At 37.3% G+C, this 13,977-nt stretch overlaps 1 protein-coding gene across 6 annotated transcripts in view; it reads left to right on the top strand.

Annotated features, from left to right (window-relative positions):
- The window catches only part of MAK (male germ cell associated kinase), a 105,461-nt gene extending 98,785 nt beyond the window's left edge, over window positions 1-6,676 (top strand). For 4 of the 6 annotated variants that reach the window (XM_045841625.1, XM_045841626.1, XM_045841628.1 and 1 more), the window contains 3 exons: window positions 612-731; window positions 2,122-2,151; window positions 4,912-6,676. In XM_045841625.1, coding sequence (XP_045697581.1) covers window positions 612-731; window positions 2,122-2,151; window positions 4,912-5,066 — 305 coding nt within the window. In that variant the 3' untranslated portion in view covers window positions 5,067-6,676. Of the gene's footprint in view, window positions 1-611; window positions 732-2,121; window positions 2,288-4,911 lie in introns of all 6 variants that reach the window. The other 2 variants (XR_006786010.1, XM_045841627.1) reach the window with 2 other exon arrangements.
- The last annotated feature ends 7,301 nt before the right edge of the window (window positions 6,677-13,977 follow it).

Below are 13,977 nucleotides of genomic sequence, written 5' to 3'. Positions count from 1 at the left end.
TCTAGCAGTGACTGCCTGACTGGTCTCCTGCTTTAGATTCTTCCCTTTCACCCCACCCCTAGATTGCCTCTAGATGGGTCATTTACTAATAGCGATGCAGATGATGACGATTCGAGGAGGATGGCAGCTGACACTTGCTGAACACCAGATTCTGTGCCAAGTGCTTTGCATACATCTCGTTCAATCCCTACAACAACCCTATGAGGACAGGTGCACTTTACTGTGATTTTACAGAAGAAAGATGAGCACAGAGAGCACCACAGAGGTGGGGGCTTCCTGGCAGGAAATACCCCCATGTTAGGAACTGGGACCATAAAAAACTGCTATGTTCAGGGAGAACTCAGCCTTGCATTCTGATTCTAGCTCAATCACTCACTGTGAGAACTTAGGCAAGTTCTAATAGCCACAAGGTGTGGATAATAACATGCATCTACAAGGGTTGTTATATGGACTGAACAGGAATATCTGTTAAACCATAGTGCTGTGCCTGAAATATAGTAGCTGCTCAAAAAGTAGAATTTAGAATTAGTAGGGGTAGAATTCAGTGTTACTCTCTGGTGCTTTAAAATATTTGCCTTCTGACAATGAAACTTTATGTGATACATTACTAGGAAATCTTGGAAATTATGCAACTTACAGTCCGTCAAGATATATTCCTTCCTTTCTCAAAAAAGAAGTGGGGTCAGCTGGCCAGAGGATCCACTTAGCACCTCTCGGTGCAACAGCTTCAGGTAAGAACAATTTTAGATACAGTTTTTGGGAATTATGATCAGAAAGGAGCATTTTAAGGTTTCTACAGTCACTTTTCCCCAGTGAACTTAAATTAGTCTCACATTATTGACAGCAGTTCTAATTGGTTTTGGAAAAATGCCCTGGTTTCCATCCAGAGCTGTGGTTTGAAAGTCCAATAATTGTAAGAGCTACCTCTAATTGTTGTAAGTGGTAACTCTCTGCCAGATATGCAGATTTAATCCTCACAATGACCTGATGAGGTAGACCTCCTTTGCGGAGGAGGGAACTGACAGTTAAGTAATTTACCTGACGTCACACAGCTAGAAAAAAATGGTGGAGCTGCAATAGAAACTTATGTCTGTCTAATTCCACAGTCTGCTGTGTTGCATACATCATGAGACATGAGAAGATGCATTTTTTCAGAGCTTCCTGCCCACTAACTGGTACAGAGTGAAAGCTTAAAAATGTTGAGACTGTGTGATGTGTCAGTTAACAGGCCATTCCTCTATGTTTCCATTCTAGAGTATAAGACAACTGTGGCATAACTTGCACTGACTTTTGCTTTGCCGGTGGTGAAAGGTTATGTTCCTTCACCCTCCAGTGTTATGACTGACCAGGTCACCTGGTCTGTACTGGTGAGGCATATGACAGCCACATTCAAGGGTACATTCTTAAAACTGAGGGTGGTGATTTTGTACTTGAGCTGACCAGATTTGACAATGAATGTTCTCTAAATTTTTGTAATCTAAAATAGATAACCTCATTAAAGCATATAAAATGGCCATTAAGGCAAATAATTGGAAGTTTGATAAGATAACTAGTTATAGTTTAACTTAAAACTTGACTCCAAAAGTATTCTCATAGACTATCCTAACCAGGGTCTTACATTAAAACTCCTGATTAGAGTTGCTAACCTTAAAAGCTCACACTGTTGGAGCTGAAATTATAAAAAGTGCTGAACTTTTGTAATTTTATATCTCTTACTACAGTAGAACTGCTTAAACAATACTCAGTTATCTTGTCTGTAAAAAGAATTGCTTCATTATCTCTCTGTTAAAACACAATATATAAACATTTAAAATGTTTAAATGTAGAAATAATTTTTATGAAGCCTCAAGTATTTTAAGCCAGACTTATGAGTTATTAGCCATGTCTTAGTAGCAATTTTTCATGTAAAAGCAGAAAATCATAATGTTTTAAATTATTTTGTTACCTGAGTACCTGCTCTTAGAAGGTGAAATTAGGTATTTTTAAACATATTTTTATAAGATACTACAACCTTTTTATATTAGTTATTCTGTCATATTATCATGCATATTCCTGTTTTCATTTTTTTAAACTAAATGCTTTCTCATAACGTCTCATCTCTTCATTTATTCTGCTTATCAGATTTTCCTACAGATGGTGATAGGAGGAAAGGTAAAAAAAAAAAGAAGTAAATACTAATCATTTGCAAGTGGTCAATGCAAATCCTTAGGAAAACACTGTTCTGTAAGAGATGTGTCATCCAGTCCTCCCACTTGTGTGGCAGTTTCCCACAAGAAAATAAAACCAGGTCATTACCATGTTTACTCAACTATTTCCCCTTCTCTCATAGTCTCCCTTTCCACTGTTTCTCTTCCTTACTCTCAAATTTTGAGGAAAAAAGTCATTAACTTTTTCCTCCCTCCCCTTATAATCTCTCATCCCAAACTTCCTAAAACCTCCTCATCCCCTGTTCTGATGGTAACAAGGACTTGAGAAGTGACTTTTTTTTTTAAGATTTCATTTATTTATTTTAGAGCGGGGAAGGGAAAGGAGAAAGAGAGGGAGAGAGAACTCAATATGTGGTTGCCTCTCACATGGCCCCACTGGGGACCTGGCCCACAATCCAGGCATGTACCCTGACTGGGAATCTAACCAGTGACCCTTTGGTTCGGAGCCTGTGCTCAATCCACTGAGCTACACTAGCCAGGTAGAGGAGTGACTTTCATATGCAGCCGCCCATTAGGGCCCTGTACCCAAGAGCTCTATAGACATTAACTCATTTAATCCTCCCAGTGACTCTATTACAGAAGGTACTACAGGGTGGGCAAAAGAAGGTGTACAGTTACATGTGAAAGTTGATTCTTACATTATTATTCATTATTTATTGTATTATTTTCCATGTGAAAAACTGTAAACCTACTTTTACCCCACCTTGTATTAAAATCTCCATTTTATGGAGGGTATTTTTCTTTTTTGTATCTTGCTAAAAGTTATATAGTATAGTGGCACTGATGAAATTCTTAACTAGAGGCAAACACCCTTTCTGTTACCAAACATTTTCTACAAGAAGTTAAATGCCCTTGATAGGACACATGCAGTTGTTACAGTAAACACACAGCAAGGATTAGAGGCTGACTGGCTTCCGGGAGTGCTAAGGTGCAGGGCCTGGTCCAGCTGAATCAGGGACATTTCTTGCCCTGCCATGGGGCCTGGGCTCCTTTGTCAGTGACTACACTTTTTACCAAAACTATTGAATCCTAAAACTATTATTTTTCAGAAAGAAATCCTGAATGTCAACATTTTGCCTTCTTGGCAAAATGATTCCTTCGTTGAAAGTTTTACAAACCTTGGTCTGGACACAGTTTTCTTCAAATATATTTAGGACCCAACTTGAGTTGCCCTGACCTGAAAAAAACTTGTCTCTTTTTGTATTCTCCAAGCCCCTCACTGCCCACCCAATGTTAGCCTAAGACTGTGTCTCCTTTCTGCTGCTCTGAGTCACCTGGGCTCATGACCTCTTTTTTTCTCCTTCCTCCACGCCCATCCCCTCACACATTGTCTCCTCTGTCCATGGGACCATTTTGACATGCAAACCTTGGGTGAGCTCACTAACTGAACAGACCAATGCTTGTTCTGTGTTCCAGTTGATTAGAACTAAAGAGCTTTCCCTGGAGCACTTAACTGGCCCTTTTAGATACTTTGTCTCTACCTTTGTTAGATAGCTTTTTGCTAGCTTTACCTTTGAGAATTTTTAAACCTTTGAGTTAAGAGTAGGATGAAATGACCTTTCAAACCACCAAGGGGAGAGGTCCTGGCCTCTCTGTCTCAACCAAACTACACAGCAGGCAGTGACTAATCACCAGGGTGGTTCCTCACTTAATGCCTTGTTCCCTTTAAGCTGAGGTTAGCAGCACACCAGGACCCACGTGCTCCCATAACTTCCTCCTACATTCCCAATTTTACAGTGAAAGTACAAAAAAAAAAAACAGGTAAACCACACAGGTAGGGTATATGAAATAGTCAGAACCATATCAAAATTCACTCAGAGTTTACTCCAAGAATGCCACTGACACACAGTGTGAAAAGATATTTAAATCCCAAATAGAAAGCTTAAATAACCCTCCTTAGAATACCTGATACCTAGCTTGCAGTTTGAAGTGAGGAGAGGGTGATGGAGGAACTGCAGATATTAAAGTTCTCTGTGAAGCGATTTACTGCTTTACCATTTGAGATGCTCAAGCAGCTTGAACATAAATTGTTCAGATAACAAATGTTTAACAATTTAAAATTTTGCACAATTTTAGTAAGCCAAATGTATGAATAAAACAAACCTTTTGATGGGAAGGTTTGGGGTCCTAGGAATGGCTCACCTTTTAGAGGGATTCTGTTATCATCCATCCTTTTTCCCAATAAAAAATTAAAATTTTTAACTTTAAAAGCCACATTTTAATGTTTAAAAAGAAATCTAACATGTAGTTCCATGAAGCCAGAGCTTTACAGAATTCACAATTCTGTATACACCCTTCTGTAGTTATACTGTGTTTGAATATCATTTAGATATTAACTACAGCGTAATTTTATAAAGTCACAAACCCTGTGGGTATTGCCTATTGAACTTGAACATTGTAATTGGGTGTTACCTATCCAAATGATGAGCAGTTCATGAACCCAGATAAGAACAGAGTAGCAGTGTCAGGAGTATAAACCAGAAATAATGGCTCTGAAGCTACTGAAAATTCTAATTGGTGTCAACAAAATACTACACTAGAATTTTTGGTTTTAATGTTTAAAAAAAATTCTTATTAGAGACTACTGAATTAATCTTTTAAAGATAAATTCAAAATCTCCCCATAAAATGAAAGGCTGAATCACTGTGTTTTGAATTCAATTTTATCAAATAAAATTCTAGTTTCTGATCCTGATTTCTTTCAGAATATACCTGGAACACAAAAACTGGTCGGGGGAAATGTTCAGGACCTACTTACAATCCTACAGCCAAGAATCTAAATGTTGTGAACCGTGCACAGCCAGTTCCCTCAGTGCATGGGAGGACGGACTGGGTGGCCAAGTATGGAGGCCACCGGTAGGAGCCTGGTGCAACAGCCCCCGGGAAACGTCTGCGGATGTCTGCTACTGAGTTCTGGAAGACAGATGTAATAGTGGGCACTTTGAAGAGCAAAAATCATTCCCTATTTTCTTTCCTAGAAATGAAATGCATTTTATTGGCTTCACTGCCCTTGTATGGGTAGGACCGACATTTAGTTAGGACTTTACAAAGTATTGAATAAACTATTTGCCAAAGTATCAAGTATTTGATGTACAAATTAATAGATACTAAGTACAAGAAGCTTTTGTTAAAAATGCTTCCTGAAGTGTTTAGTGTTTTAGTTTTCATGTGTTGTATATTTGCATAAACTACTTCATATTTCATCATTTGGCCTCAGAGGTTTTGTTATGTTTTTTTTTATAGCAATTAGGTAGGCCATGGATGATGCGGGCTGTCAGTTATAGTTCTTATTGGCCAAGACTCTGCTCTACCACTTTGGCGATGGCAGAAGAATGGTAATTTATCATTTGTGTTTCTATTTTGAAATTACAGAAACAATTATAATGCCAATCTTGAGCAGGATGTCTTTCTTAGAAATAAATTTATATTTAACATAGATTTAAATCTAACATATGTTAAATCTTAACATATAAATCTATATTTAACATAGATATTTCAAAATTATGCCACCTTATTTTAGTGGGAAAAGAACCTATTGTTTAATTTTGACCAGTACAGCTGCTACGAAGTCATGCTAAACATCACACTCAATGGCTTGATGACTCCCAAATGAGCCAAGTGAGGGTTCTCCCATGTTCACATCAAGAAAGTTCTTAAAACTATGATGTGTGTTCACCAGACTTGCAAAACACTTTTGTCTCCCTGCTCCTGCTGGATGTGTAAGGGTGAGGATGTCAACTGGATGCCCAGAGCAGCACAGTGTTGCTGCTGACTGTTGACTCAGCCCTGACCCTCACATTCGCTCTGAAGAGCAAATGCATTCAGCTGCTGTGGCAGTGACTTCACATAGTACATTTTTTGTCTTAGTTTTATTTCTAAATTGGTATTTAAAATAGACATTTTGAACAGGACAACTCTAAACCTGCCATTTTATGGACTGGACATTAGTACTCTATATTCTTTTTAAAGAACAATGTTATCAACTGATAATTTTATGTATTTTATGACTTTGTAGTAATTGCTAATTAATTGGTATCATCTTATGAACATTATCCAAAGGCTTATTATAGTAATAATATGGTATTTTCGTATAGAATACTCAGCTCTCCTTGTTGAAAATTGTTAAAATCTAAAGAATGATTTATGTTGTTGGTAATGGTTATATTTGTACAGTTTTATTTGCTGTGTCAAAACTAAAATTTTTTTTTGTGTTGCTGGGACTGTTTAAACACTGGATAGATATTAAAATTAATATGCTTAACTAGTATCTTTTCTGTACACTTTTAAACTTTGTACTTATACTCTGAAGCCTATTTGTTGTTTTAATTAGTCAGCTTTGGTTTGTTTGGGTTTTTTTAAAAGCAGTTTTATGTTTATGGAAAAATTGCACGAGAGGTACAGAGTTTCCATATTTACTCCCTCATCACCTCCTCCTCAAATTTCTTCTATTATTAAATACATCTTGCATTAGTGTGTGACATTTGTTATAACTAATGAACCAATATTGACACATTGTTAACTAAAGCCCACAGTTTACATTAGGGTTCACACTTTGTGTTGTACATTATAGGGGTTTTGACAAAAATGTATGACATGTAACTACCTTTACAGTACTATACAGAATGGTTTCACTGCCCTAAAAATCCCCTGTGTTGTACCCATTCATCCCTTTTTCCTCTCCTCAAACTTCTGGCAACCACTGATCATTTTATTTGCCTCCATTTTTCACAATGTCATACAATTGCTCTCTTTCACTTAGAAATTTACATTTAAGTTTCCTCCTTGTCTTTTCTTGGCTTGATATCTCATTTCTGTTTATCACTAAACGATACTGCATTGTTTATTATTTACCAGTTTATTTATCCATTCACCTACTAAAGAACATCTTGGTTGTTTCCAAGTTTTGGCAATTATGAGTAAAGCTGCTGTAAACAATCATGTGCATGTTCTAGTGTGGAAATCAGTTTTCACCTCATTGGGGTAAATTCCAAGGAGCATAATTGCTGGGTCATATGGTAGGAATATGTTTAGTTTTGTAAGAAAGAGTCAACTATCTTCCAAAGTGACTACCATTTTTGCATTCACACCAGTGATGAGAGTTCCTGTTGCTCCACATCCTTGTCAGCATTTAGTGTTGTCGAGTTTAGATTTTGACCATTTTAATAAGTATGTGGTGGTATTGTGTTATTTCAATTTGCAACTCCTTAGTGACATATGGCGTGGAGCATCTTTTCACATGCTTATTTGCTATTTGTGTATCATCTTTGGTAAACTTTTGCTCATTTTTAAGTTGTTTTCTTATAGTTGAGTTTTCACAGTTCTTTATTTTGGTTAACAGGTCTTTATCAGATATGCCTTTTGCAAATGTTTCTTCCCTGTCTGTGACTTGTCTTGTCATTCTCTTAGCATTATCTTTTTCAGAGTGTAACTTTTTAATTGTAATGAAGTCTAATTTATCAATATTTTGTTTCATGGATCATGCTTTATATATATATATATATAAAGCATGATCCATGAAACTATATATATATATATAAAAATATATATTTATGCTTCTTATTCCCTGTACCTTTTCCCCTACTCTCCCCCTCGCCCTCCCTGCTGATAACCCTCCATGTGATCTCCATTTCTGTGGATCCGTTCCTATTCTAGTTGTTTGCTTAGTTTTTGGTTTTTTTTAGGTTTGGTTGTTGATAGTTGTGAGTTTGTTGCCATTTTACTGTTCACATTTTTTATCTTTTTCTTACATAGGTCCCTTTAATCTTTCATTTAATAAGTGGTTGGTTTTGATGAACTCCTGTAACCTGACCTTATCTGGGAAGCACTTTATCTGTTCTTGCATTCTAAATGATAGCTTTGCTGGAGAGAGTAATCTTGGATGTAGGTCCTTGCCTTTCATGACTTCAAATACTTCTTTCCAGCCCCTTCTTGACTGCAAGATCTCTTTTGAGAAATCAGCTGACAGTCTTATGGGAACTCCTTTGTAGGTAACTGTTTCTTTTTCTCTTGCTGCTTTTAAGATTCTCTCCCTATCTTTAATCTCGGGTAATGTAATTATGGTGTGCCTTGGTGTTTTCCTCCTTGGGTCCAACTTCTTTGGGACTCTCTGAGCTTCCTGGACTTCTTGGAAGTTTATTTCCTTTTCCAGATCAGGGATGTTCTCCTTCATTATTTTTTCAAGTAAGTTTTCAGTTTCTTGCTCTTCCTTTTCTTCTGGCACCCCTGTGATTTGGATGTTGAAACATTTAAAGTTGTCCCAGAAGTTCCTAAGCCTGTCCTCATTTTTTTGAATTCTTGTTCCTTCAGTCTGTTCTGGTTGAATGTTTAGTTCTTCCTTCTGCCCCAAATTGTTGATTTGATTACCGGTTTCCTTCCTTTCACTGTTGGTTCCCTGTACATTTTCCTTTATTTCACTTTGCATAGCCTTCACTTTTTCCTCTATTTTGCAACCATACTCAACCATTTCTGTGAGCATCTTGCTTACCAGTGTTTTGAACTCTGCATCAGACAGGTTGGCTATCTCTTCATTGCTTAATTGTATTTTTTCTGGAGCTTTGATCTGTTCTTTGGTTTGGGCCATATTTTTTGTCTTGGCACACCTGCTACATAGTAAGGGGTGGAGCCTTAGGTACTCACCAGGATGGGGCAATCCACTTGCCTGCATTGTGACATTGTATGTGGGGGAGGGGTCAGGGAGTGAACAGTGCTGCTTACTCAGTTCTCCGTTGACTATCAGTCACTTCCTCTGCTACCCACAAGCGATTGGGCCCTTCTGGTGCTGGTTTCCAGGTGGATGGTTTCATATACATTCTAGGATCCTATGGCTCTCTCCAATGAAATTTGTGAGGCTGGGAGTTTCTCCTGCTGCTTAAACCCTCACAGATTTTTTTTCAGTCTGAGGTTTTGAGGCTCTATTTCCCTCCACTGGAACCCTGGGTTGTACAGTCTGTCTCACTCCCAGTTGTTCCTCCCTATTTATTCACATGCAAATGTTGGACCGCCCAGTCCTCCAGCCACTGCCTTGCCTTGAGTCCTCCCCACCGCTCCTACTGGATTAGATGAATTTATCTTTAACTCCTTGGTTGCCCAACTTCCATACAGTTTGATTTTCTGGCAGTTCTGGTTATTTTCTGGTTTTAAATTTGTTGTTGTCATTCTTTTGATTGTGCAAGGAGGCAGAGTATATCTTACTTATGCCTCCATCTTGGCCAGAAATCTCATGGACCATGCTTTCAATGTGGTATGTAAAAATTCATCACCAGCCCTGGATGCTGTGGCTCCATTGCTTGGAGCATCATCCCGTGGACCAAAAGGTGGTGGGTTCAGTTCCCAGTCAGGACATGTCTAGGTTGCAATTTGGTCACTGGTTGGGGTGTGTACGAGAGGCAACCAATTGATGTTTCTCTCTGATGCGGATCCTGGCCTACAGGATCCATGTGTTATGGTTGCTATGAACAAATACAACTACAGAAGTCCTGTGGAGAGAAAGGGACAGCATGGCCACTCTCTGAGAGAGAGAAAGAGAGGGCCCCGGCCCCTGCCCAGACAGGCTTTTATTGCTTTTCTGGGCACATTACATTGAGGATGGTCCTCATTAACTAGCACAGGTTCACTGCAGGTGATCACCTTTTACAGATAACAAAGGAAAGAATGTTGCTAATTACTTCAAAGAGAAGGGTGTTGCAGACCAAGGGGAAAAGTGTTTAAACCAATTACACTCCATACTTGGGAGGTTTAGCACAGACTTTAGGAAGTTACAGTAAGCACTTGCTGCCTCAATTCAGGGTGAGGGAGTTTTAGCAAAAGTAAAAGTCTCACAGCAGTCTAGGTACAATGCAGGCCTGATTCCCCACAGGAAAACCTCTCTGTGGGCTTGGGTCCTGTGTGCCGACTTGCTTCCCACTGGTTTTCCAAATGAGAGCTGAGCCACCTTGCCATGCCATGTGAAACGGCTCCCAACATCTCTCCCTCCCTACTTCCCTCTCTCATGCATCAATGAGCATGTCCTTGGGTGAGGATGGGTAGATAAATAAGTTGTCACCAAACCAAGGGTTACCAATGATTTGCTCCCCTAATTATCTTCTAGGAGTTTTATAGTTTTGTATTTTTCACTTAGATCTATGACCCATTTAATTTTTGTGAAAGATGTAAGTGTTGTCTGCATTTTTTTTATGTTGATGTTGTTCCAGCATCATTTGTTGACAAGACTCACTAGTGAACTGCCTTTACTGCTTTGTCAAAGATCAGTTAACTATATATGTATGGTCTCTTTCTGGGCTCTATTCTGTTCCATTGATTTATGTGTCTGTTCTTTTGCCAGTACCATAGTCTTGATTACTATAGATTTATATAAATTTTGAAGTCAGGTAATATCAGTCCTCCAACTTTGTTTCTCTGCTTCAATATTTTGTTGGCTATTTTGGGCCTTTACTGCTCCATATAAAGTCTTAATTAGAATCAGTTTGTCAATATCCCAAAAATAACATACTAGGATTTGGGTTTTGATTGCATTGAATCTAGATCATTGGGAAGACTGACATCTTGACAATACTGAGACTTCCTGTTATGTACATGGACTCTCAGATATCTTCTTTCACTTATTTTATCAGCCTTTGTCATTTTCTTCATGTAATCTTATACATTTATTAGATTATTTTAGTGCTAATGTGAACAGTATAGCTAATTTAAAATTTCAGTTCATTACTTATATATAAGCAGATGATTTTTCTGCATTAATTTTGTATCCTAATACCTGTTATAATCACATTAAATCCAGGAGTTTCTTTGAAATTTTCTACATAGACCGTCATGTCATCAGCAACCAAAAAGTTTTCTTTCTTCCTTCCCAATCAGTGTACCTTCTCTTATTGCACTAGCTATGACTTCCAGTACAATTTGAGTACTGCCTTCCTTGCCTTCCTTGTTCCTGATCTTCACTGGAAATAACTGGTTTCTCCCCAGTATGATGCTAGCTGTAGTTTTTTTGTAGATGTTCTATGGTAAGTTGAGGAAGTTCCTCCTCCTTCTTAATTTGCTGTTTTTATTATGAATGGGTGTTAGATTCTGTTGAATGTTTTTCTGCATCTATTGATATGATCATAATCATATGATTTTAGTTTCTACCCCATTGATGTGATAGATTACATTAATTGACTTTCAAATGCTGGACTAGTTTTATATACTGATATAAATCCCACTTAGTCATGGTATGTAATTCTTTTTCTACATTGTTGGATTTGATTTCCTAATATTTTGTTGAGGCATTTTTACATCTATGTTCATATAGGTAAATAGATAGAGTGCCTAATGTTAACAATTGGTGAAGTGGTAAAACTAGGTAAAGGGTATATGGATGCTCATGGGTATAATTGAAACTTTTCTGTAATTTGAAAATTTTCAAAATAAAATGTTAAAATGAAACCACATAAATAAGGCCCTGGCTGATGCAGCTCAGTTGGTTAGAGCATCTGAATGGTTGGTTGTAACTGAAAGGTTGTGGGTTCCTTTCCCATTCAGGGCACATGACTAAGTTGTGGGTTTGATTCCTGGTCCAGGCACGTATGGGAGGCAACCAGCTGATGCTTCTCTCTCACATCAATGTTTCTTTCTCTCTCTCCCTTCCTCTCTAAAAGCAATGAAAAAAAAAGTCCTTGGGTGAGGTTAAAATAATGTTTTTTTAAAAAAGCAACATAAATATGAAAGAAATGATTTGTCATAAATATAAGAGATTGATATAACCAGAGTATGAAGTTTTTCTCAGAAAACAGATTTAGAGGCCTAATGTAAATAAATGAGTATATGGATAACACAGTAAACAAAGTTCACCCAATGTATGTAATATACAGAATAAGGAAAAATAGATTCTTCCCAAATACACATGACATGCGCAAAAAATTGACTTTATAGTAGGCCACGAAGAACATCTTAAACTATTAAGTGTAGAAATATGTAAGTCACAACTTCATTCTATAGTGTGATAAAACTAAAGAATAAAGGCCCCTCAAATCTATCCACTTAACAGATTCAAAATCATTATTCTAAACACCTAAAAGTCAAAAGGAAAAATTAAAAAATGAAAGACACCCTTTAGAAATGAACAACTTTTGAACTATAAACTATATAACTCCTAGAAACAAAACTATAAAACTCCTAGAAGATAATTAGGGGAGCAAATCATTGGTGACCCTTGGTTTGATAGGCCGCTGTATTAAAAGTTGTAAAATTCAGCCAAAATAGAAAAAAAAAAAAAACAAGCACTAAAAATATGCTGAATTTGAGCAGTTAGGTTACAAAACTAGAAAAAAGAGAAACAACTTAAAATTTAAAAGGAATTAAAAGTGTAGAATAATGAAATAAAAGATTTCAACCTGGCAGCAGCAAGCATTATCTACAACCCAGGTCTTTGTTTCTGATATCTTGGAAATGGCTGACTCTAGTACTGGAACATGAAATGCACAAGATGAACTTGGACAAGGCCAGAAAGTAAGGGAGTTCTGGAAAAAAAAGCAAACAAGCAAAAAAACATCCACATTGATGGGTTATGTCAAAGGAACACAGGAGCCAAGCTGAAAGAACTCCTAACAGCCAAGACTGCAACAATTTGAGCAAGAAAATTAATAAAATACTGGATTATAACCCAAAGTAGAAAGTATGTATGAACCTGTAGTGTTAAGTGAATGAATGAATGGCAAAGAAGAAATAAATGGCTTATGGAGCAAAATTCCAAATAATTTATGTAGCTACTCAGCCCTCCAGGAGGTAAAGTACAACTTCCCATTCCTTAAGTGTGGAATGTGCAGAATGACTTCCTTTCAAAGAATACCATGTGGGAAGGGGAAAAAAAAGAATAACTCCCAAGTGGAGAAGCCTGATGAATAGTATACCTCATCCAGATGATCAAGGTCAACATTAACATATATGTTATATGCAGCCTTAACATGTGATGAAAATGTCATTTACCTCTGTGGTCTTCCTTCTAAAAACTTATAACCCCAGGCTTACCATGAGAAAAACACTTGAGAAAGTCCAAGATAAATACATTCTACAAAATCAGTACTACTCAAAACTGTCGGCCATCAAAAACAAAATGTATAAAGTAGTCACAGCCAAGAGAAGCTTAAGGAGACACAACCAAATGTAATGTGGTATCCTAGATGAGATCCTGGAATAGAATAAGAGCTAAAAAGTAAGGAAGTCTGAATGAAGTATGGACTTCAGCTGATGATTATCAATATAGGTTAATTATGTTGTAACAAGGTATCATGCTACTGAAAAATGTTACTAATAGGGGAAACTGGGTGTAGGGTGTGTGGGAACTGTATCCTCAAAACTGTTCTAAAAATAGTTTATTTCTTAAAAGATTTGAATAATTTATTCAGCAAATATTTAAGTGCATATTATGTACTAAATACAGTATATATGGTAGTAACAAAGTGGTCATTTTCCTTGACCTCACCAAATGTACATTCTGTAGGCGGACATTAAACAAACACACAAAAATTGTATAGTCATCCCTAGGTATCCATGGGGTGTTAGTTCCAGGACCCTCCACTGATACCAAAATCCATGAATGCTCAAGTCCCTTATATAAAATGGCATACATGAATGCATGCAGTTGGTCCTCTGCATAAGTGAACTTCCAACCCATGGATTGAAAATACTGCTTTCAATCCATAGTTGGTTGAATCCACAAATGCAAAACCCAGGATATGGAGAACTACTAAAATTATTGGAAAAAATTCACGTACAAGTGGACTTGCGCAGTTCAAACC

The sequence above is a fragment of the Phyllostomus hastatus genome, unplaced genomic scaffold (genome assembly GCF_019186645.2).
Source record: "Phyllostomus hastatus isolate PE091 unplaced genomic scaffold, TTU_PhHast_1.1 phas_contig_37, whole genome shotgun sequence".
Taxonomy (NCBI): Eukaryota; Metazoa; Chordata; class Mammalia; order Chiroptera; family Phyllostomidae; genus Phyllostomus; species Phyllostomus hastatus.
The sequence above is the reverse complement of the archived record's forward strand: the minus strand, read 5'-3'. Positions and strand labels throughout refer to the sequence as shown.